The sequence below is a fragment of the Schistocerca serialis genome, chromosome 5 (genome assembly GCF_023864345.2).
Source record: "Schistocerca serialis cubense isolate TAMUIC-IGC-003099 chromosome 5, iqSchSeri2.2, whole genome shotgun sequence".
NCBI classification, from domain to species: domain Eukaryota; kingdom Metazoa; phylum Arthropoda; class Insecta; order Orthoptera; family Acrididae; genus Schistocerca; species Schistocerca serialis.
In genome coordinates, this window is record NC_064642.1 from 481,236,680 (window position 1) to 481,263,596 (window position 26,917).

At 41.6% G+C, this 26,917-nt stretch overlaps 1 protein-coding gene across 2 annotated transcripts in view; it reads right to left on the reverse strand.

The window, feature by feature from the left end:
* Positions 1-26,917, reverse strand: part of LOC126480936 (zeta-crystallin-like) — a 163,438-nt gene that overhangs the window by 62,857 nt on the left and 73,664 nt on the right. For both annotated transcript variants that reach the window (XM_050104350.1, XM_050104349.1), the window contains one exon: positions 16,017-16,180. In XM_050104350.1, the coding sequence (XP_049960307.1) occupies positions 16,017-16,180 (164 nt within the window). The remainder of the gene's footprint in view (positions 1-16,016; positions 16,181-26,917) is intronic.

The window sequence follows — 26,917 nt, forward strand, 5'->3', positions numbered from 1 at the left end:
GGGGGAGAGGGAGGGGGAGAGGGAGGGGGAGAGGGAGGGGGAGAGGGAGGGGGAGAGGGAGGGGGAGAGGGAGGGGGAGAGGGAGGGGGAGAGGGAGGGGGAGAGGGAGGGGGAGAGGGAGGGGGAGAGGGAGGGGGAGAGGGAGGGGGAGAGGGAGGGGGAGAGGGAGGGGGAGAGGGAGGGGGAGAGGGAGGGGGAGAGGGAGGGGGAGAGGGAGGGGGAGAGGGAGGGGGAGAGGGAGGGGGAGAGGGAGGGGGAGAGGGAGGGGGAGAGGGAGGGGGAGAGGGAGGGGGAGAGGGAGGGGGAGAGGGAGGGGGAGGGAGGGGGAGAGACTGTTCCTATACACTAAGTGATCACCATTTTATCGCAATGTTAGTGATAATCCTTCAGGCATATGTACAGTGCATAGTAACATGACCAGCAAGTACACTGTTAATAAGCATCCATATACATTATAGAAAGAAAATGCTACACTGGCTTTTGCTCAAGAATAAATTATGGAGGAGCTAGAAGGCATTCCACAATATAAGATATTTCAATTTTCATCTGTTCTATTATTTCTTCAAGGAAGTTTGGTTCATGTCATAATGACTGATTTCTCTTATTTACATTGGTCCCAAATTTGAATTTAATTTTTCTGTCCAACAGACAAAGAAATTCAAGCCAGTGCCCTATACAATCTGCTGACAAAATAATGAAACTTATTTAATCAGCACATGGGACACCACTAGAAAATAAAAATTCAAAAAGTAATGATGTAATCCTTACTCTAATACTTCACAATACGAATAAAGTTATCCCCTTTTTTGCAGTCATCATTAACAGCAGCAATAATACCAGCTGAATTAGCATCGTAACAGGATACTATGGCTCAGGTCGTGTCATCAAGGTATGTCAACTGACTCGCCAAAGTCAGTACCACACTGCTTACTATTTAAATCTTTTCCTTACGCAATAAAATAAAGGATGGTCATTGTAAAATTATAAACATTAATTTCCATTGACTACAAATTTTCCCCTATTTGTTACTGCATGAAACTAGAAGAAGCACTTGTCTGCACGGCCCCTGTTAGGTTTTCCTACTGAAAATTCATGAAAGTACCTAATTCAGATTGCTCAGAGGCATTGTGGTATCTTGTCACATAACACATTCCAAAAGGCTCTCTTTTAGGATGGGATTTACAGACCATACGGCATGAAGAAATGAGTGAATGAACAAGGGTTGGAGAACTGGAGATTTGGTCTTACAGGTAGCTGCTATGCGATGTATTTGAGGGTTTCCACACAAAAGTATCAGACTAGAGTTGATATGGGCACAACTAGAGGCTGGTAGACAACTGTTGAATATAGTAAACAAAAAATAAAATAAAATAAAATAAATTGATAGCTACAGCAAATGCAGGCATTTTGCGAGTGGTATGTTCCAAAAAAATAATGTAATATTGAGCATCTGATCACCCAATGCAACACTGATCAATCCAAAAAGCATATCTCTATCAACCATGTGCCATATGTTTGAATGAAGTCTGAAGGTTAATATCTCATTGATACAAGATAACTGGAGTTCACATATGAGCTATTTCAGACATTATCAATTGTCTCAACCACATCTTGTGTTCATTTATCTTAAAAATTCCTCTCATAACGCAAATAGTGTATGAAATGGAGTGCTGAGAGGAGAAAATATTTCTCAGTCTGGTGATCTGTTTTAGATATGTAATTAAAGTACCCCCCCCTCCCCCAATGAACCATGGACCTTGCCGTTGGTGGGGAGGCTTGCATGCTTCAGCGATACAGATAGCCATACCGTAAGTGCAACCACAATGAAGGGCTATCTGTTGAGAGGTCAGACAAACGTGTCGTTCCTGAAGAGGGGCAGCAGCCTTTTCAGTAGTTGCAGAGGCAACAGTCTTGATGATTGACTGATCTGGCGTTATAACACTAGCCAAAACGGCCTTTCTGTGCTAGTACTGCGAACGGCTGAAAGCAAGGGGAAACTACAGCCGTAATTTTTCCCGAGGGCATGCAGCTTTACTGTATGGTTAAATGATGATGGCGTCCTCCTGGGTAAAATATTCCAGAGGTAAAATAGTCCCCCATTCGGATCTCCGGGAGGGTACTACTCAGGAGGACATTGTTATCAGGAGAAAAAAAATGGCATTCTACGGAGCAAAGCATGGAATGTCAGATCCCTTAATCAGGCAGGTAGGTTAGAAAATTTAAAAAGGGAAATGGATAGGTTGAAGTTTGATATAGTGGGAATTAATGAAGTTCGGTGGCACGAGGAACAAGACTTTTGGTCAGATAAATACAGGGTTGTAAATGCAAAATCAAATAGGTGTAATGCAGGAGTAGGTATAATAATGAATAAAAAAATAGGAGTGCGGGTACAAACAGCATAGTGAACACATTATTGTGGCCAATACAGACACGAAGCCCACACCTACCACAGTAGTACAAGTATATATGCCAACTAGCACCGCAGATGATGAAGAGATTAATGAAATGTATGATGAGATAAAAGAAATTATTCAGGTAGTGAAGGGAGACAAAAATTTAATAGTCATGGGTGACTGGAATTCGATAGCAGGAAAAGGAAGAGAAGGAAACGTAGTAGGTGAATATGGAATGGGGGTAGCCGCCTGGTAGAATTTTGCATAGAGCATAACTTAATCATAGCTAACACTTGGTTCAAGAATCTTTAAAGAAGGTTGTATACATGGAAGAGGCCTGGAGATACTCGAAGGTTTCAGATAGATTATATAATGGTAAGACAGAGATTCAGGAACCAGGTTTTAAATTGTAAGACATTTCCAGGGGCAGATGTAGACTCTGACCACAATCTATTGGTTACAAACTGTAGAGTAAAACTGAAGAAACTGCAAAAAGGTAGGAATTTAAGGAGGTGGGACCTGGATAAACTGACAGAACAAGAGGTTGTACAGAGTTTCAGGGAGAGCATAAGGGAACGACTGACAGGAATGGGGGAAAGAAATACAGTAGAAGAAGAATGGGTAGCTTTGAGAGACGAAATAGTGAAGGCAGCAGAGGATCAAGTAGGTAAAAAGATGAGGGCTAGTAGAAATCCTTGGGTAACAGAAGATATATTGAATTTAATTGATGAAAGGAGAAAATACAAAAATGCAGTAAATGAAGCAGGCAAAAAGTAACACAAACGTCTCAAAAATGAGATCAACAGGAGATGCAAAATGGCTAAGCAGGGATGGCTAGACGGCAAGTGTAAGGATGTAGAGGCATGTCTCAGTAGGGTAAGATAGATACTGCCTACAGGAAAATTAAATAAGACTTTTGGAGAAAAGAGAACCACTTGTATGAATATCAAGAGCTCAGATGGATACGCAGAAGAGCTCAGATGGATACGCAGTTTTAAGCTAAGAGGAGAAAGCAGAAAGATGGGAGGAGTAAATAGAGGGTCTGTACAAGGGTGATGTACTTGAGGACAATATTACGGAAATGGAAGAGGATGTAGATGGAGATGAAATGGGAGATATGATACTGCGTGAAGAGTTTGACAGAGCACTGAAAGACCTAAGCCGAAACAAGGCCTGGGAGAGCCAGCCCTGACAAAACTCTAACATCTGGTGAGCAAGATGTATGAGACAGGTGAGATAACCTCAGACTTCAAGAAGAATGTAATAATTCCAATCCCAAAGAAAGCAGGTGTTGACACATATGAAAATTACCGAACTATAAGTTTAATAAGCCACGGCTGCAAAATACTAACACGAATTCTTTACAGACAAATAGAAAAACTGGTAGAAGCCGACCTCGGGGAAGATCAGTTTGGATTCTGTAGAAATGTTGGAACATGTGAGGCAGTACTGACATTACGACTTATTTTAGAAAATAGATTAAGGAAAGGCAAAACTACATTTCAAGCATTTGTAGACTTAGAGAAAGCTTTTGACAATGTTGACTCAAATACTCTTCCAAATCCTGAAGGTGGCAGGGGTAAAATACAGGGAGTGAAAGGCTATTTACAGTTTTTACGGAAACCAGAAAGCAGTTATAAGAGTCGAGGGGTATGAAAGGGAAGCAGTGGTTGGGAAGGGAGTGAGACAGGGTTGTAACCTATCCCCAATGTTATTCAATCTGTATATTGAGCAAGCAGTAAAGGGTGCGAAAGAATAATTCGGAGTAGGAATTAAAATCCATGGAGAAGAAATAAAAACTTTGAGGTTCGCCGATGACATTGTAATTTGTCAGAGACGGCAAAGAACCTGGAAGAGCAGTTGAACGAAATGGACAGTGTCTTGAAAGGAGGATATAAGATGAATGTCAACAAAAGCAAAACGAGGGTAATGGAATGTGGTTGACTTAAATCGGTTGATGCTGAGGGTATTGGATTAGGAAATGAGACGCTTAAAGTAGTAATTAAGTTTTGCTATTTAGGGAACAAAAGAACTGATGATGGTCGAAGTAGAGAGGATATAAAATGGCAAGGAAAGTGTTTCTGAAGAAGAGAAATTTGTTAACATCGAGTATACATTTAAGTGTCAGGAAGTCGTTTCTGAAAGTATTTGTATGGAGTGTGGCCATGTATGGAAGTGAAACGAGGACAATAAATAGTTTGGACAAGAAGAGAATAGAAGCTTTTGGAATGTGGTGCTACAGAAGAATGCTGAATATTAGATGGGTAGATCACATAACTAATGAGGAAGTATTGAATAGGATTGGGGAGAAGAGAAGTTTGTGGCACAACTTGACAAGAAGAAGGGATCGGTTGGTAGGACATGTGTTGAGGCATCAAGGAATCACCAATTTCGTATTGGAGGGCAGCGTGGAGGGTAAAAATTGTAGAGGGATACCAAGAGATGTATACACTAAGCAGATTCAGAAGGATGAAGGTTGCAGTAGGTACTGGGAGATGATGAAGCTTGCACAGGATAGAGTAGCATGGAGACCTGCATCAAACCAGTCTCAGGACTGAAGACCACAACAACAACAGTTAAAACTGAATTACATTGCATTATCGTAGTGAGAAGGTACAACTTTGCATTAATTACAGTGGTTTTCTACTGACAATAGGTTTGCTATAGTAATTAAAAGGGTTTTTGAGAGTCTTTGCAAACATTAGAAATGCCATTAAAGCGGTAGTTTTGATAATACATTATGTAACTGAAGATGTTACATATACGTTGTGTGTAGGTTTGAAAGTGATAATACTGGTCCCTTTTGTTTACACATAAGCTGTGAGTACAGATGGTATATTGGCTCTTCAAGTCATTGTTAATCGCTAGAGTCTAACCCAGTTTAGGAATACTAGTGAAAGTCATCTCAGCTGAACTAATTTCAGAACGGTTGACTTTTTGCTATGTACTGGACACTGTGGAAGTTGTTGGATGTGTTCGACACAGGGCAGACAACATCATATAGGCCCTACATACCCAGTTGAACTTTGACACATTTCAACTATTGTTCAAGTAGGTCTACTGTACCCAGCCCCTAACTGTGCCATTACAACCCATGTCTCGCGGGTTGTCTAGTGATTGGGCCACAGGCATTTCCTCACAGAGGTGCCAGTTTCCTGCTAGCTATGTGCACACCACCAATAGTGGCACAGTGATTGTGGAACTATTTTAAACCCATAATCACATGTCTACACACATCTGCAGACACACCATCCATAGCAGCACTGCAATCACAGTCACTTGATTTTGCACTTATCCGCCCACCTGCCTTTGAAGGCTGTGCCAAGGACACACGCAGGCCAACAGTTTTCCCAATCTGGCCAATTATGTCAGCCATTACCGGACCACCACTCAGAGCATCACTGCCCATCTCGCCAGCCCATCAGTATTGCCATGTCCTCGAGCCCTGCCAATGATTGAGCCATCAACCCTACTGATCCCCAACTGCAGCCAATATCGTCACTGGCTCATCAGCTCTATGCCAGTGCAATCCATTGGCGTCATCACATCCTGGGCAGTCCTGCTGGTTGACTGCCGCCTTCTGCTGTCAATGCCTTCATTACCCAGAGCAACTTCAACCTCACCGGCTCATTGATCTTGCCACATCCCAGGTCATCTCACACCTAATCAAACATTGTCTCCCAGCAGCTGCTGATGCCTACCAATGCCAGCTCACTGGGCTACCAATGCTGCCTGTCTTGCTGTGTACAGCCACACCCCTCTTGCCACAACATCAATCACCAGGTGCCTGCCATGCACTGCCCACCATCACCGGGCACCTGCGCACCCCAGCACAGCACCATGCCAGGTACAGACCAGATACAGAATATATAATATCATGTGTCATGTTATTGTAACTTTGTGCAGAAACTCTTGCAGATGTCACTGTGAGCCTTTGTTTATTTTCCATGCTCTTGTTACTGTGCAAGGACACGAAAGTCTGCGATGAGATGCTCCAGTCATGCCGCACTGCACTGGTTAACAGTGCGGCTGGCAACGACAGAACCATGCCTGTCATCCCACTGGCAGTTGTCTTGGGTAGAGCTGGCTCCTATCAGCTGCCGATGCTCGACATCCTGGAAGTATCATCATCGCACCAGCAGCCGTATTTGGCAGAGCCATGCTCCCACCAGCTGCCGACCCCTGATGTCTGGAGAGTGCCATTGTCCTCGAGGCACCTAACAGCTTGTCCACCCACAGGCAAAAATTGGTGACATGGTGGCCCAGCCTCACTGCAATCGTTGGTCGAGCTTCTATCTCCCATCAACCACTGATGCCTGCCAATTCTACCTTGCTGTTTCCTGCTGTTACAGGGCAAACTGTTTGCTGTTCTGATGCTCCTTCGTGGGTTCTATGTCATCTTCAGCACTTCCACACAAAGCATTAGATTTAAAGAATCACTGTATAGGGCAATATATTAAAATATGTGGGGGAGAGATTACTACAAATAACTTGTCAGTTGTAGTGACAGTACTTTACAGAGTTTCTGCAGGGAACATGAATGTGTTTGTGAGGCAGTTATACCCTCTTTTATCACAAGTGTCCTCCAAGCCCAAGAATTTAATAACTGCAAATGCTTTTAATTTAAAATTTCTAAATAGGACCAGGAATGAAGCAGATGTAAAACATTTAGTTGAGTCTTTTAATCTGAAGACAGAAGTAGATTTTCCAGTTAAGGTTACTGATAAAAAATTCAGTTCACAATACATTTATAGATACATCAAGAGTCAACAGAGTCAGTGTACATCCAATTGTTAATGACTTTCTGACCATGGTGGTCAATTGCTCACACATCAAACTAAAAACAGATTTGAGCAATCTTGGACAATAAATGACAGGATCCTTAAAAATTTCAATTACAGTCTGTAAGAGACATATTGGAGTCCAATTTTCAGTGACACAAATGTAAACAAAAAGTGTAATAAATTTTTAAATGAATTCATGTCTCTCTTTGTAGCTACTTTTCCCCAAAAAATAATTAGAAACAGTCATGTAGGCACCAACAAGAAGACATGGCTCACTACAGAACTTTACTGTAGTACACTAAAGCAGATGTTGAATAAGATTATAAGTATGTGCATAAAACTTGAAATTAAGAAGTGAGAAAGCAAAATAAAAACTATTTGAAATGCAATAAAGAGGAAACTGGCAGAAAAAATCATGGGCCATGGCTCACATACAAATTAAACAGGATGCAATATTGTAATGGAACCTGAAATGGTTGCAGAAATCTTGAAAAACATTTTTTACCAGCACCAGAGAAGGCAGGGCATAAATGGATGTGTGGACAAACCAATGGCTCTCCTACAGAAAGCTATTAGCAACAGAACCCCGTAGATATCCTTACCTCCTGTTACAGTAAATGAGACTGAAAGAATAATAAACCCATTAAAAATATAAAGTCTGTTAATCTGTGCAATATTTCTACTGAAACATTGTTATAAATGCATACATCCAGTTTTATGCAACATACTCAATACTTCTCTGCAAGTAGAAATTGTCCCTGAAACACTAAAACTGACAGTAGTGATACCCAATTTAAAAAAAGTGATAAACCTAATTTCATGAACTATTACCCAATCTTGCTTTTAACCATCTTTTCCAAAATTCTTGAAAAACCAATACACAGACTGATCATATGTCATCTCACCTTCCACAATGTTGTTGTTGTTGTTGTTGTTGTTGTTGTGGTCTTCAGTCCAGAGACTGGTTTGATGCAGCTTTCCATGCTACTCTATCCTGTGCAAGCTTCTTCATCTCCCAGTACCTACTGCAAACTACATCTTTCTGAATCTGTTTAGTGTATTCATCTCTTCGTCTCCCTCTCCAATTACCTTCCACAATATCCTCAACAATAATACATTTGATTCTCATGCTCGTCTTTATACTGTGGAGCTGTCAGCTCGTGGCTTCAGTCACACATACAGAAGTGAGAGCAGACTGTTATGCTGAATCCATAGTGCTCAGAGCCATTTGAACCATTTTGTTATGCTGAATGGCTCATCCAGAAAACTTTTTTCATCTAAATGGGACCCACTGTTTTAGATCCATTGCTTTTTCTTAATTTCATTAATGACATTTCTTTTTGTTCTGATAAAAAGAGTAATTTGCCCATTTCACAGATGATTACAATTTATCATTGACAAATTTTCAGATAATAATCTTGAACAAACTGAACGAAGTTTTCATTTATGTCAAACTGGTTTCCTCCAAATCGTCTCTCACTAATGAGGTTCAATACACCACAAATAAATCTTTAAGAAATTAACAAAGTTCAAAATTCAATCAAAGCAAAAAGGTGAGGATACAAAATTCCTGGGGGCTTATATAGACAGCAAATGTAATTGGTCAGCAGGAAATTTAAATAGTTGCCCCACATTCTTCAGCTTTTTAAAAGACTTATCTCAGTCATATTTGCAGTACAGGTTATTGCTTCAGAAGCTGAAGCAGATACCTTTAACCATTCCTACTTTGGCTACTTTAATTCATTAATGTTGTATGCTATTATATTCTCTGAGTAACAACCTATTCAAGAAAGTTCAATGCATTTACATTTACATCTACATCTACCTACATACTCCGGAATCCACCAAATGGTGCGTGGCGGAGGGTAGCTCGTACCACAACTAGCATCTTCTCTCCCTGTTCCACTCCCAAACAGAACAAGGGAAAATGACTGCCTATATGCCTCTGTACGAGCCCTAATCTCTCTTATCTTATCTTTGTGGTCTTTCCACGAAATATAAGTTGGCGGCAGTAAAATTGTACTGCAGTCAGTCTCAAATGCAGGTTCTCTAAATTTGCTCAGTAGTGATTCATGAAAAGAACGCCTCCTTTCCTCCAGAGACAGCCACCCGAGTTCCTGAAGCATTTCCGTAACAATCGCATGATGATCAAACCTACCAGTAACAAATCTAGCAGCCCGCCTCTGAATTGCTTCTATGTCCTCCCTCAATCCGACCTGATAGGGATCCCAAACGCTTGAGCAGTACTCAAGAATAGGTCATATTAGGGTTTTATAAGTGGTCTCGTTTACAGATGAACCACTTCTTCCCAAAATTCTACCAATGAACCGAAGACGACTATCCGCCTTCCCCACAACTGCCATTACATGCTTGTCCCACTTCATATCGCTCTGCAATGTTACGCCCAAATATTTAATTGACGTGACTGTGTCAAGCACTACACTACTAATGGAGTATTCAAACATTACGGGATTCTTCTTCCTATTCATCTGCATTAATTTACATTTATCTATAGTTAGAGTTAGGTGCCATTCTTTACACCAATCACAAATCCTGAGCAAGTCATCTTGTATTCTCCTACAGTCACTCAACGACGACACCTTCCCGTACACCACAGCATCATCAGCAAACAGGCGCACATCGCTATCCACCCTATCCAAAAGATCATTTATGTAGATAGAAAACAACAGCGGACCTACCACACTTCTCTGTGGCACTCCAGATGATACCCTCACCTCCGATGAACACTCACCACCGAGGACAACGTACTGGGTTCTATTACTTAAGAAGTCTTCGAGCAATCACATACCTGGGAACCAATTCCATATGCTCGTACCTTAGTTAGGAGTCTGCAGTGGGGAACCGAGTCAAACGCTTTCCGGAAGTCAAGGAATATGGCATCCGTCTGATACCCTTCATCCATGGTCGCAAGATATCATGTGAAAAAATGGCGAGTTGCGTTTCGCAGGAGCGATGCTTTCTAAAGCCGTGCTGATGCATGGACAGCAACTTCTCTGTCTCAAGGAAATTCATTATATTCGAACTGAGAATATGTTCGAGAATCCTGCAACAAACCAATGTTAAGGATATTGGTCTGTAATTTTGAGGATCCGTCCTTCTACCTTTCTTATATACATGCGTCACCAGCGCTTTATTCCATTTGCTCGGGACTTTACGTTGGGCAAGAGATTCACGATAAATGCAAGCTAAGTAAGGAGCCGATGCAGTAGAGTACTCTCTGTAAACCCAAATTGGAAGCCCATCAGGACCTGGCGATTTATTTATTTTCAACCCATTCAGCTGCTTCACAACCCCAGGGATGTCTATCACTATGTCCTCCATACGGGAATCTGTACGAGACTCAAATGTCGGTATGTTTGTACGATCCTCCTGCGTGAAAGATTTCTCAAATGCTAAATTTAAAATTTCAGCTTTCGTTTTGCTGTCTTCCGTTGCCAGGCCAGACTGGTCAGTGAGTGACTGGATGGAAGACTTAGACCCGCTTACTGATTTTACGTAAGGCCGGAATTTCCTTGGGTTTTCAGCAAGATCTTTTGCTAAGGTATGATGGTGGTAGTGGTTGAATGCTTCGCGCATCACTCTTTTTACAGCAGCACAAATCTCTACTATCTTTTGCCTGTCCTCATTCTCCCGATCTTTCTTGTACCGCGAGTGCAACTGTCTTTGCTTCCTGAGCATCCTCCAAATTACGCTGTTAAACCGCGGTGGGTCTTTTCCATCCGTAACCCACTTTTTCAGCACATACTTGTCCAATGCGTGATTTACAATGTGTTTAAATTTTGCTCATAACTCTTCCACGTCCATCGTACTGGAAGGAAATGAAGTCGATTCATTTACTAAATGGGATGCTAACAACTGCTTATCCGCTCTTTCTAGTAAGAATACTCTCCTAGCCTTCTTGACCGAATTTTTAACATTTGTAACCACAGTCGTAATGACAACATCATGATCACTAATCCCTGTCTCAACACTGACACCGTCGATGAGGTCTGGTCTGTTCGTGGCTACCAGATCTAAAATATTTCCATTACGCACTGGCTGTCGATTTAGCTGCTCAAGACAGTTTTCAGATAATGTGTTCAAAAGTAATTCACACGACAGCTTGTCTGTACCACCTGTAATGAATCCATAGACATCCCAGTCTATACTAGGTAGGTTGAAGTCGCCTCCGACTAATATAGCATGATCTGGGTACTTCTGCGATATAGAGTGTAGACTCCATTTGAATGATTCAAGAACTGTCACGGTGGAACCTGGTGGCCAGTAATAACACCCAACAATTAACTTTATTTCTCCTAGCCCTGTTAAACGTGTCCAGGTAACTTCACAATCACACTCTACTTCGACCTCAGTAGACACAATATTTTTGTCAACTGAAATGAAGACACCACCTCCTACAGTGTGTAATCTGTCTCTCCGATACACGTTCCAACCCTCACTAAATATTTCAGAACTTCCTATCTCAGGATTCAGCCAGGTCTCAGTCCCGAGAATAATTTGTGTGCCACACGCTTCTTGGAGGGCAGTAAATTCAGGAACTTTATTCCAAACACTGAAAATTTACTGCTAATATCTTGATAGATGAAGTATCTTTATACTGAGAGCGTCCTGATTTCCCTGCATGCACGTCGACTGGTGAGTGTTCATCACAGAACACCTCGCACTACTGCCTAGCCTAAAAAAAAAACCTCATGTGCATGACACAAGTACTCTGCTACCCGAGTAGCCGCTTCCTTTGTGCAGTGCACTCCTGACCTATCTAGGGGCGGCCTACAATTCCCCACCCAATAGCCAAGTCTAGAAATCTGCAGCCAAGACCATCACAGAGTCGACGAAGCCTCTGATTGAGACCCTCCACTCGGCTCCAAACCAAAGGACCCCGATCCACTCTGGGAACGAAGTTGCAAACAGAGAGCTCTGCTTGCACCCTGCGTGCAAGGGCAGTGGTCTTCACCAAATCCGCCAGCCGCCTGTATGAACTGAGGATCGGCTCAGAAACCAAGCGACAGGCAACTACTTGCAGATGACTACACCCCGTATGCTCGATAGCCGCAGGCAAGGCCGCGTCTACATCTTGGATGAGGCCCCCCAGCAGACAAACCGAGTGCACGTTTGATTTCTTTCCAGCCCTGTACGCTATTTCCCTAAGGGGCTCCATCACCCGCCTAACGTTGGAGCTCCCAATAACCAGCAAGCCTTTGCCCCCATGTGCCTGCTCGGGCCCTGCTGAAGGAGCGGCCACCTGTCCACTGACAGGATGAACGGGCAAGGCCACCCGGCCAGCCTCCACATTGGCCCTCCACCTCGAGCGACGCGAACGCGTTGCAGTCCGCCGCTCACCCTGAGGTGAGGGCGGCCCCAAGGCGCTGGGTACACTAGAAGGTGCCTCGGCGGCTGAGTCAGCGGACGCAGCAAGCGACACCTGGGGTGTCTCAAGCGACGAGCCAGACCCTCCGCCGTCGCTGCACCTTGAGGCATCAGCCTGAAGGCGGCTGACCGTGGCCAACAGCACACTCAGCTGCTCGCAAACTGCGGCCAGTTCCTCCTGTGCCCGCACACAGCACGCACACACCCTATCCAACCTAATGCTAATATCTAACGGGTCTGCAAATTTATACTCTACGACTATCAATAAGCAATGTTACTCCTCTCAAATACGAGAATATGCAAGGATTTTATGTAATTAAATATGCAAGCGCACAAACACTCAGAAAGAAATTAAGAATCAAATTACAAAAGCTAAATATGCGACTCGCTACTGCACTGCTGCTGCACTGATACTTCACCAGCGGCTGCTCAAGGCTCACTCAAACAAGTCATCAGAAAAATACATCGTGTACTTCTTTCACCATTAGGATCCTTACCACCTCTTCACAGTAGATATTTTCCTTGTTCACTTTTGTCTGTACTAACTTTTCTCAATGCAAAGACAACAGCAGATATCATCACTACAACACACAAACCAAAACCTGTCTGCACACTGAATTGAAAAGTCGTACTCTGCTTCAAAAAGGAGTTTCTTACCCCAACATTAAGCTCTTTAATGCATTACAACTACGTATCAAATGTCTTGATAAACAATTGCTAAAATTCAAATGAATCTCAGAGAGTACCTAATGGAGAAATCTTTTTACATGCTCAGTGAACATCTGAGAGGAAATGAATACCACTACAAACTGTACAACAGCTTCAGAACTAGTTTTAATTAATTAATTTTATTTTGTGCTCAATAATAGGCATGTGAAAATGTGGTTTTTGGTATTCATGGATTTATTTATTTATTGTAATATGTAGCTTAACTTTGCTTTCGTATATTACCTACCCTTCAACAGTGTTACATAATTTTCCATTACTTGGAGTCACGTTCTGTAGTTGATGTCTTGTTTAATTTGTATTTCTTATTTATTTTTGTACCGTGACCTAGTCTGGAGCACGGAACTGCCTGATGCTGATACAACAAAACGGCGACATAAGGAACGAGGTGCTTTACGGTGATGAGTGAGCATGCTAACTTGTTTTACTTTCTGGGCTAAAGTGTTGGGAAGAGAAAAACACTAGCTAGCCAGGATCACATAAACAGTACTTGAATATCAGGTCCTCTCTCTCTCTAAAATATATTCATTCTCTGATATTATCCAGGTGTGTACGTGATGTCTAGCTACACTTCCAGCACCATCCTCCAACTTCTAGATGGAGACCATTTGCTGTACACAGTGGTACAGCCAATCATATACTTTGGACATAAGCTCCCAGACGCTACAGGAACCAGTGTGAGCATATTATATGCAGACTACACGTCATCTGCCAAGTCACTTACTGGGTGACTATCTCCTGAGGATGTCCACCTCCCGGGATGTGTGTTTGAGTCTAGACTGTTAGCTGCTGACTAAGCTGCCACTGCACTCCACTCCTTGTGGATCACCTTGTTGCTGATTACTGCTCAGGGCGGGCCACAACCCCTATGACAAGCTGGGATCTAGGATATGAGTACAGTCCTTCTCTGTGCTGTATTCCACAGCCTGAGTTAGGCACACAGCTTGTACATAGATGCCTTGTATAGGCCATGGTGTGCACTGCCTGTCAGCTACCTCTTCCTGCTGAGATAAACAGGTAATCCTAGCTATGCACACCACTGCCAACATGGTGATGGCTCGCTGAACTTCTATGGCTCACTATGTCATCTCAGGACCAACAGCCTCCACTTCAGGAGTGACCACACCTTTGTACCTAACTAAAAAAAAAGGAATTTATTCAGGGATATCTTACTAGACGTCTGCCACTCAATTCGTCACCACCACCACCACCACCACCACCACCACCACCAGTCTCAACCCACATCCAAACAAAAGAAGCTGTGCTCCATCCTGACCTCTGTACTGTTGTTTCCCCCATCACTGTTGGAGTCGCCTCCCAGTCTCAACATTACGTGAGTTATATTTGAGTTAAGGACAATTTGGCACATTTCACATCCTTCGGAATCACCCATTACCTGAACATAACTAACACAAAACAAACAAATAAATATATCACTACATACCAGTCAAAGGAACAGTCGAAACACTGGATAACAAAAAGGGCAAAAAGTGGGAAAACTTGCAGATGGTCAGGAGAGAGGGGGGAGGGGGGGGGGGGGGAGGGGGGGAGGGGAGGGGGGAGCAGAGGGAGGCAGCGGCTTGCGTGTCCCCATTTGTATTGTATGTGAGCAAGAGTATAACCAGTTCATAAGCTGCGCTAATATGATTAGGTTCACATTTATGCAGCTAACCATCCATTACTCAATGCTTGACTGTACTCTGGTTGTTTGCTAATTTCCATTTCACCATTAACCTAAATTTGTGTTACAGCTTAAAAGATCAATCCGATCCTTATGGTTCAAATTAGGAATCTAATCCCAATTTTATAGCTCAAAAGAACAGTGTTGTCCTTGTGCCACAAACTAACAATAAGATTCTTATGGTTCAAATAAATAATGTTTATCTACCAGAATATCGTAAATCAGTTTATGTGCCCTCCTGAGCAGTCCCCAACCCCATGGAAAGTGTCTAACAGGGAGAAAAGCATGGATGCAAAGGGAGAAAAAGGGGAAAAGAGTGAATAAACACGAGGGAAATAAGCAGATGTGGAGGATATCATGCTCGAAGAGGCAAGAGACTGACAAATCGACGTGATAGAGTGCTCAATAACAGAAGACATACAAAGAAAAGAGAAAACAGGGGCGCATAGCATTAGACACTGAAAAGAATTTCAAAGATTACAGAAAATGGTAGCTAAACAATTTTTATAAACATGTTTGTGTACAGCTTGTAGTTAAGTATTCCATTTTAATTATTTCAGACAGACATACAAAGAACAGAGGAAATAGGGGTGCATAGCATTAGAGACTGAAAAGAATTTGAATGATTACACAAAATGGAAGCTAAACAATTTTTATAAATGTGATTGTGTACAGCTAGTAGTTAAGTATCCCAATTTTAATCATTTCAGAGAAGTCTCCTAGGTAGTCAAGTGAGTAGCACAGTATGCACCTATTTGTCATATTACCTTCTCAAGTATATTTTTCAACTGGAGTCTCTCATAAATAGAAATTAGCCTAAATTGCAGTGATACCACCACACCAAAGAAAGACGCTACTTTTGATTCACATTACATTAATGTTAACACAGCCCCTTTTGCCACATTTTCCTTTTTGTAAGAAGTACAGCAGAAACTAACTTTGTGAAAGTTGGCTCTATTTGCACTTATTAACAACCACACCAAACAATATTTAGCCATAAATTTCAACAATACATTTGATTACACAACAACAGTAAACACTTACTTAGTCACCAAAGCTCTATATGCTGTAAAGTACGGCACATATAGCCCTGCACCTTGACTAAATGACAGCCTTTCTGAGAGTGGGAAGACATAGTTTTTCTTGCACGTAACATATTCTGCATAGCCTCCATTATCTGGCAAGCATGTGAATACTCTATCCCCTTCCTGGAACAACAGTACAATCACAAAATTATAATTAATGTCTGCATAAAACACAAACAATACAGTACTTTGAACCACAAGTTAATGGCTCCAAAATTGCCAACAGCAGAAAATGAATATGAGCAATAGTAGATTCTGCTTACACACTTGTGATAGTGTTGGAGGTGCGGGCACTATTAAATTCCAGGATGGTTGTCTGACGACAGTGTGTGCACAATAATGAATTGCATACTACCAACTACCCAGTAGTTATGGAATCAGAAGAGCTCAATTAGTGATAACATTCTTTATTCAGTAAGACATTCATAGAGATGTTTATGATGGCAATTCACTGGCATATGTAACCCCAGGCACCAGTTGCTATCTCAGCATAACACACAGCGGTGTGCTTGGCCTACGGCACTGTGAGTACACATAGTGGCCGACTGTTGCCTCAGCAAAGTAGCAGTGGCTTGTGTGGCCTTAGCTGGCTGGTCCTAGTAATCAGTCAAGTGCACAGCAAACTGGTGTGAAAGTGCCAAACCCAGGACCCCTCAGAGACATCCAGAGATAAGATGTAGTCAATGGTAGGCCCCTCTTGGTGGCACTGGTTTGAGCCCCGCTACCATCAGGTTTAAAGGCAGCTTGTAGACCAGCAGCCTGCAGGTGATACGGCTAAACACTGTCAAAGCTGGTTTGTCCACACAATACCGAAGGCTGGTGTGGAGTATGTGACAGAAGCCAAAGACAAAGTACTGAGTATTTATAATTTCTCTGCCCTGCTTCACTCAAGATGGTGAACAAGGCAGTGCGGTGTTGGGAAACAGCACGAGAAAATTCAGTTCATTGCTGCTGAGGACTGGGGTCTTGCACCATGGTGTGCCAGCAACATTTTCAATTACAGGTGACACTTTCGTGTTGTGTAGTCTGCAAAGAGGGGAGTCGCTACAACAACACATTATGTAACAAGAAGACAGACACGAAGTAGAAACAAGTCTACATTATTACGAGGCATCATTATTGAGAACATTAGCAATGATTAAATAAGCCATATACAATTTAATAATTATACTGTGATTAAGTTCCACAACTTAGTCTATCAAGTCTTTGTGTGCCTCTCAACAATTCAACGCTTCTATTATTTAACAAGCTGTTACCTTTACTTCTAAATTGTTTAAATATATTAACATATAAAAGTGACACCCATTCCACTCTATCGTTATTAAAGACTACCCGTTAAGTCTTTTCAAATTCTCATGTGGTAACAAGTATTAAGCTTATGGTCTACATGTTCATACATCACTCCTTTTATTTTTCGTGATGTAGCAATGAAAGTTCAGTGTTGTACCTGCTTAGTACAATTGTATACAACCATGCTCTATGCAGCATTGAGTGTTTTCCATGGTTGTGATGTGATGCAGTTTCAATATTTTTTAGTGTGGGTCCCATTTGCCTGCCATACACTTAAGCACTTCTGGCACAAACGTCAAAACTGAATTCTTTTATAAACTCTGCACATACTGAAGATAAAACAATCTAATAACTAAATGTTGATGTCATTGTGGTCTTCAGTCCAAAGATTGGTTTGGTGCAGCTGTCCATGCTAGTTTGTCCTGAGTCTCTCTGTGTTAACCACTCCAACTAATGTCCATTTGCAACCTGTTTCCTACAGTCATGCCTTGGCTTCCCTACAATTTTTTCTCCTCTTACTTCCTTCCATTACCAAACTGGCTTTTCTTTGATGCCTCAGGATGTGTCCTATTAACTGATCCCATGTTTTAGTCAACTTCTGCAATAAATTTCTTTTCTTTCCAATATGATTCAGTACCTTGTTCTTCAATCCAACCATCTAATATTCAGCATTCTTCTAAAGCACCATATTTCAAAAGCTTCTACTCTCTTCCCGTCTGAACTGTTTACCATCCACATTTCCCTTACAAATCCAAGGCCACACTCCACACAAATATCTTCATCAAGTACTTCCTAAGACTTAAATTTATATTTAATGTTATTGATGAACGATGACTACGTGTTTAATGAGAATAATTACATCGTTGAAACAAGAAATAATGGACCTCAAACTCAAGCATGAAAGCCTACTGGCGAAGTATCATGAACTATTACTGAAGTGTAATGATCTTGAACTGGCAGTAACCAATAAAACCACAAACAATGAACTCGTTATCCGCAACCCGAACGTAAATATCAGTAACAAAAAATAGCGTTTGGCAGGTCAGCATACTACGAGAAATAGTCAAGCCATAAATCGTGCTCGGAATGCAATGCTCAGAAATCGTGTGTTGTCTACCACCACATGTGATCGTAGCCCTGTACAATCTGCATGCAAACAAACTGCAACAGAAAACAAAGTTAATGTGAGGGTAGGCCTACGTGAAATGGAACCAGAAAGTGATTTTAAAAGTGTAACTTCTGATAACCGCCTGGTGCAAGATGCTAGCAAGGTCAATATACAGTCTAACATTGCACAAGATCTTACGCAAAAATTAACCCAAAGTGAACAATCCGCCACAAAGTGTATGAGTAATCCGCCAATGAACATAATTTCTCAAGCACCAATATATGTGCTGGACAAAAATGAAAGAAATTCCAGAACGTTACATAGCAAGAAAATCTCAGAAAAAAATGAAAGTACTAATATTAAGTGACAGCCGTGGATGAGACTGTGTTCAAATGCCGCAAGACAAACTAGGGCCCTCATACCAGGTAAAAAGCATAGTAAAACCTGGCTCCCCACTAAAAGAGGTGGTAAAAAAAAGCGGAAAATTTGACAAGAAGCATCAGTACACACGACATAGACAAACCTCTCGATCTAAAGTTGAAACATGTGGTAGAACCATTGGAACCAATACTCGCTCTAAGTCACAAAATGACTATCATTATCCATCCTATACCCAGGAGATATGATGTTCATAATTTAAATAGTAAAATTAATACTGCAAACCTCCACCTGATACAAGCAATGAATTTAGCAAAACATGCATACAAAAAAAGAATTGCTGTGAACTTTGAAATAGAGAGACTAGCCAGAAACCAATTCACAACACATGGTTTTCACCTAAACAAATGTGGCAAGGACATTATCTGCAATAGACTGGCCTTCCTGACAACTATGGGGGACAATAAGAAACCAAAAGTCAGAAACCATAAACAGACGCTAATAAGCAATTGGATAAAGACAAACACGATGGGAAATAAAAAGAGTAATAGTGGCCGTACTGTGCAAACTACATTAGACAAATGGGTCACAAAGCCACAGAGTCGAAACACATTCCCCTGACCCCTCAAAAAGGTCAGGAACCTGAAAGGAGCAATAATATGATGGCGAACATTATCGAGACATTCCTCCAAAATGTCAATGTGATGCCTCAGCAGTGTGAAGTGCATGTGGATACTTTTCAGGCCCACCTGGGAGATGAGTCTGCTGCCAAGGTCGACCAACAGAACCAGCACTACTGCTCGGAAGTCAACATACCTGGAATACAGCATAATTTAAGCTAAAGGTCAGTGACTCAGTAAATATGACTTTGAGCCCCCTGAGTAAACCCCACTCAGACCTGAAAATCTATCATCACACTGTCCAAGCCTTGAGCAACAAAACTGATGACTTAAGCATTTTGCTGACCAGTGAACTCAGTGATATCTCAGTAGTACGCCTAGCACTGATGTAGTTAAGTTAATCTCACTGCCAAACTTCAAATTGTGTGAACACTTCTCCAGATCAAATGATGGACATGGTGGGGTTGCCATCTTCATCAAACAACACATTGAATTTATCCCACTTCCTACCCTAAAGGAAATAGGAACAGACAAGATCTTTGAATGTGCAGCCATAAAGCTTACAGATTTAAATGTAATTGTAGCTACAATTTACTGTCTCCCCTCCAGTACTATTAATGATTTTCTGTTACAAATGGACTTGTTTCTATCCAAAATAAGTCAGTGGAAACAGGATGTGATTATATGTGGTGACTTTAATATAGACTTTCTCACTCACAACAGAAACAGGGAGACATTGATTAACATTGCAAAAACTTATAATCTGCATGGCCTTGTGAACGAGCCCACTAGAATAACACCCACATCCAAGACAGCTCTAGATCAAATTTTTGTAAATAGAAATAAACTTAACCCAACTATAGAAGTATACAATGCAGGATTCAGTGACCACCAAGCTGTCATTCTAAAGGTTGATGTTAGTAAAGATACCTCAAACCCACTCCCACCTAAAACTTTATGAAGGTTTTTCACCCAAGAACTTTAACAAGCTAAATGCCCTCCTTAGTAAAAAAAAGTGGACAGAGATGTACACCAACAATGATGTAAACATGAAATTCAACATATTTCTTGACAAAATGATCCACCACTTTGAAGAGGCCTTTCCACAAAAACCAGTAAGAATAAATAATAATAATAAGAGAAACAAGAGTTGGATTACACCAGCTATAAAAATTTCTTGCAAACATAAAAGAATACTCCACATGTTATGTAAACAAAGTAGTGACTCCCCCCAACTAACAGAATACTATAAAAACTACACATGTATCCAAAGAAGAGTGATAAGACAAGCAAAAAGGATGCAAAATGATGAGTACATTGACAAATCTAGCAAGAAAGTAAAAGCAATGTGGAATACCATAAAGAGGGAAAGTGGGGAAATGAAAGCTTCACACACAAACACACAAATCAAACCCAACAATGAATCTACATCTAATCCCGAAGTTGTGGTGAATTCTTTCAACAATTTCTTTACGAGCATAGCTGAAAAATTGGTCAAAAATAATCCTAACACAAATTACCAATCAGCAAACCAAAAATATCACACATGTGCAGCCTCAATTTTCATTACCAAAGTCACTGAAAATTATGTTGCAAAAGCCCTCAGAGAGTAAAAAAATTCATATCCAGCTGGAATTGATGGTAACCCAGCAGCTGTAATAAAAAATTGTGAACACACAATTGCTGAACCATTAACTCACCTCTGTGACTGTTCTTTCCAGGCAGGTACTTTCCCTGAAGCTCTGAAACTTTCTAAAGTAATTCCTGTCTTCAAAAAAGGTGATGATAAAGATATGAATAACTACAGGCCTATCTCAATCTCATCCTGCTTTTCTAAAGTTTTTGAAAAAATAATGTACAAAAAAATGATGGACATCATTGAAAAAAAAAAAAAAAAAAAAAAAAAGATTTACTAAGTTTAGCTCAACATGGGTTCAGAAGCAACAAATCTACTGAAACTGCAGTATTTGATTGCATAAATACGCTATTAGAACTGTTAGATAGAAAACAACCCATAACAGGCATATTTCTGGATCTGTCAAAGGCTTTTGACACTGTTGACCACAAAATATTGCTGGAAAAAATAGAACACTATGGTATCAGAGGAATTGCAAACAATTGGATTACTACATTCCTAACCAATCGGATGCAGAGAGTCAGCATGAAATACACTAATAGACAAAGCAACTCAATAACCGAAATACTATCAAGTAATAAAACTGTAAAGCAAGGTGTTGCACAGGGCTCAGTATTGGGCCCCTACTTCTCCTCCTGTATATTAATGACTTGAGCCTGAATGTTGATGCACACAAAACAATAATATTTGCCAATGACACAACTGTACTCCTCAAAGGGGAGAACACAGAGACTGTGCAAAAAGCTGTGAACTTGGCCACTGAACAACTCAGCAAGTGGGCTAAAATCAACAGATTAACTATCAACACCAAAAAGACAGCTTCCATGAACTTTCACACAACACAAAATGCAAATCCCTCTCAGCCATTTGTCACTGTAAATAACCAGCCAATAGATACCGACACTGTTTTCAAGTTCCTGGGTCTGTGGGTTCAAGATAACCTGAAATGGAATACACATACAGGTAAATGCCAGAATTAGTACTGGCTGTTATGCTTTGAGTGTACTGAAATCATGTGCTAGCCTGAAAACATTAACCAGCGCGTACTACGTTTACATACAAGCCCACTTAAAATATGGTGTGATATTCTGGGGAAATTCTCCAACTGCTCTGAGCACATTCAGAATCCAGAAGAGAGCAATGAGGATTATTACTGGGAGCAAACCCAGAGACTCCTGCAAACCCATCTTCAGAAAGTTGGAAATCCTTACACTGCCTTGCCTATACATTCTCGAGACTCAAATTTTTTCAGAAACCACATAGTGCCAACTGACATCAGAGTTGTAAAAAATAATGAAATACATTAACACAACACCAGGAAAAATGCAAATCTGCATCTTTTATATACAAACACTCAACTGTGTAAAAAGGGAGCTTTCCACATGGGCCTCCAACCGTTCAACAATCTTCCCACTAGTATTAAGTCCATCGAAGACAACATAAAATTTAGCAAAGCCGTGAAGTCATATTTGTTGTGTCATTGTTTTTACTCTATAAATGAATACTTAGAACAGTAATCTTGCTATTTGTCTTAAATTGAAAACATTGAGCAATATAATACATTAAGATACTATAGGCCTATGGTAATATATGTTAACAATGTTAACTGATATATTCCGACATCTGCAACACACTGTGTACCATCAGATCACATGGAATAAATAAATAAACAAAACTATTATCCCTTGCTTTCATGGCAGAAATACATAAAAAGCTAAAAAGTGAAAAAAAGCGGGGACTTGGCTGCTGTAACTATATAAGCAAGTCAAAAGAGTTTGAAAAAGGGTGCAATTGTCATCATAACACAATAGGTAAAAGAAAATAGAGATAACCCTTGCAGCATCTTGCACAAGAGGATCTAAAGGCCAAGAAGGTGAAGAGGAAGAAAGTAACCTGCAGTTGCATGTTGCGTACCTGCCGCAGGGAGAGGCTCTTCCCCCTCCAAAACCATTCCTAACACTGAAGGTGGAAGAGTATTATAGTTTAGTGTAAAATCTGCTCCCTCTCAGAAAATGCAACACTTTGGTAGTGGCTGTCTCATCATCCACAAATATCTGAGGTAGTGAGGTAGCTGAGAACGTGCCACAAACTGGCCAGCAGGGCGCACTCAACAACAACATGCACTATCATCAGTAGACTACCACAGCCGCAGTGAGGAGGATTCTCTCAACGCAGAAGGAACTTTTAGGTGTGTATTGAATGGCTGATGCATAACCGACACAACACAATGGCATCTTTCCAAGAGGCCTGGAAAGATGAAAGCTACACCTTAGTTGACCCTTCAATCACTCTCAACTTGTTTTGGGTCACAGTAGACGGCCATTCCAATCCCAGAGCCTCAAAATAGTGATTCGAAGGTGTGATCGTAAGTTAGTGCCCAGTATTGTGATGTCAAGTTCATCTGCTGTAGTTGCATCTTTAGTTAGACAGTCGGCGATTTCATTTCATAAAATGCCTATGTGACTCAGCATCCAGATGTAGGTCACTGTCTTTCCAGAGCTGTAGAGGTCAACCAGGTCCTGAATGTTGGTGGACAAAAGATTTTTAAACAGCACAGAGATAAGCCTTTTAAACAACTCATGGAATCACTACAGATCAGGAACTTCATCATGGTCAGTGATTTGACGTGCCACAAAGCCTGAGATCTGGCAACGAACTCTACAGTGTACACACTGCGGGCAATCAGCAGAGAGTGCTTCTCATGTCCCTTGCATGTGCAAAAGCATAATGAACCCTGTCATTGGTTTTTGATCCATCCATGTAGATGGATACTGAATTAGAATAATCGTGGAGGATCAAACAAAACAAGTGTCGGAGAAGGGTAGGATCAGCACTCTTCTTGGAGACACAAAAGATGTCCACCTGTATCACAGGACATGAGTACAGACCCTGGGGTGGGGGTGAGGGGGTGGAGGGTGGTCAAGAAGGAGTCCTAGGAACACAGACTAAAGCACACTGTTGTAGGTCCTTCAGTAGAATATCGAGTCAGATCCCAGCTGGTCTACCCAGTTTTGGATGATAAGCAAACAGTCTGAACTGTTGGTTGTGGAACAGAGTGGAACGACACAGGTGAGAAGGCAACAGACAGACTGTGACTGCGTAATTTGTCAGAAGGTGCTGCAGTCTAACCCACAGTGGTGGGATACCGGCTTCCACTGGGAGTCAATAGGGCTTGTGCGAAAGGTCTCTGTTGTCAACCACACAGCTGCGAGGTGAACAAGGTCCAGCAAGCTCAGTATGGACTGTGCTGCCGACCGATAAGCAACACATCCATAGTCCAAGCGGGATAAAATCAGCGTTTTGTAAAATCTCAAAAGAGCTCTGCGGTCCATGCCCCAAAACGAGTTACTAAAAAAATGGGGAGCATTTAACTTCTTCATCAAGCTGCCTTGAGCCGATGGACATGTGGTGCCCAAGATAGTTTGTTGTCATGTAAAATACCTAAGAACTGAAAAGTTTCAACAACTTCAAGTAACTGATCACCAAGATAGATTTCTGTGGGCGGGTGCGCAACTCAAGATTCTGTGAGAGAAAATTGGCAGCCATGATTCTGAACCCAGTCAAGTAATCTCCAAGCTTGGTGCTCAGTGGTGCACACTGATGCAGAGACATAGTATGTGCAAATATCATCCACATACAGTGGCGGAGACTGTGAGACCCACTGCATTTACGATACCTCTGATGGTGATGGCGAAAAGTATTACATTAAGAATAAATCCCCGAGGCACTCCAGCTTCTTGTCTATAATGGTTGCTGAGAGTCAAACCTATCCAGACCCAAAAAAGTTGGAGAGATACGAAATTCTGGATAAAAATGGGTAAAATGCCCTGGAAACCCAGTTCATTCTGTGTAGATATGATGTGATGTCGCCAGGTAGAATCATACGCCTTCTGTACATCAAAGAACACAGCAATTAGATGTTGGCGATGCATGAAAGCATTGTCTACTGCATATTTCAGACAAACCAGATTATCTGTGGTGGACTGGAAAGCCCAAAAGCCAACGTGGAAACATTATATATACCATTCGGCTTCGAGGTATCAACAAGATGGCAGATGACCACTTGTTCGAATAGCTTATTCAGCCCATTTGTCAGAGAGAGTGGCCAGTAGTTAGTTAAAATATATGGATTTCAGGACAAGAATAATAATCCCTTCCCACCACTGAGAGGGAAATTCTCCTTCCTGCCAAATACTATTAAAAAGCCTGAGAATACGTTTCATGTTGTTGGCATGAAGATGTCTGAGCATTTGATTGTGGATTTTGTCGGGTCCACAGGCTGTATTTCGACATTCTGCCAAAGCACTGCAATGCTCCCATTCATTAAAAGTGACACTGTATGACGGAGAGCTGTTTGCATGGAAGGATCGTGGGTGGCACTCAATAATGTATTTACAGGTCAGGAAATGAGGATGGTAATTACTGCAAGCAGACACTTCAGCGAAGTGTGCCTCAAAACATTTGGCAAGTACCACGGGATCAGTGCAATTAAAGCAATTGGTACAGTAGGGTTTGTAGTGTTTCGGAGGTGTTTTGCCGTAAACAGTGTTCCCTGATGTGCTATGCCTGTTACAGAGCAAGTAATCATTACTGACAGAGTTGTAGCCATTACAGTTCCATTGAAGGAGTGTTGGAGTCAGGTCTGAGGAATAGGTGAATGGAAAAGACGGGTGCGATTACTTCGTTACCAGGTTGTAGTTCACCTGATTGTGCGAGCTGTTGTCAGAGTGCATGGGCTTGACCTCTGCAGGGATGAGGAATGGAACATTCGAAACCTCATAAAGTAGTTTATCTTTCTGCTTATCCTTCTTATTGTTGTGAGACTTCGATTTTTGTGAAGATTTCTCTATTTTACCTTCCAGGAGTGAAGAGGAAGGTACTTGTCTTCGGCCTACAGCCTTGTCTTGAGAGAGGAGGGGGGGCGGGGGGCCACCTTGACACATGTCCTCATCCATGACAACACTAGAGGATGGCTAGACATCTCTGGCTGCACCGATGGTGTGAATGGGGTAAGGGAACCGACATTCCCCCCTCAACTGTAGGGCAGGCCCTGAAATACGACCAGGGCCCTGAGGTGTTTTGCGAGACCTTTTCACCGCATGAGGTATGAAGGGTGACAACAGTTGCAAAATGTGAGACCATATCACTCACGTGAAGCCTTTCAAACAGTTTCTTTGCATCCTGATAATACAGGCAGTCAAGCATTTTATACTCTTGAATTTTCTTCTCCCTCTTGAACACCGAGCACTGCAGTAAACGAGGAGGGTGCGGTTCCAGACAGTTGACACACTGAGGGGGTTGGCCAAGGGCTGCCCCCATACAACGCATGTCCACATGCCCTACAGATAGCCTCATTAGAACAGTGGGAGGACATGTGTCTGAACCTTTGGCACCTAAAACATCTCACTGGAGGAGGAACATAAGGCCTGACATCACACCTATAAACCATGACTTAACTCTCTAAGACAAAATGTTGCCTTTGAAGTCTAGGATAAAACTCCAGTGTCCTCTCTATTATCCTTGGCCCCTTTTGATATGGTGAACAAAGTGGTCTCCACAGCATGCCAGATTAGTATGCATCTCTTCATCAGTTTGTAGCATTAGATCCCCATGGAAGATAACATCTTGAATTTTATCAAGCTTGTTAATGAAGACAAATGATTACTGGTATATCTTCAATCTTGACACAGATCTGAAGTGTCCATGATTAGTTGGCATTGATGCGTGCAAAGATCTATTTCTTACCTTCTCTATTACAGCAACCTCCCTAAGCTAATCTTCAATATTTTCAACAAAAAACAGTGGCTTCATAGTAGTGAAAGATTCGC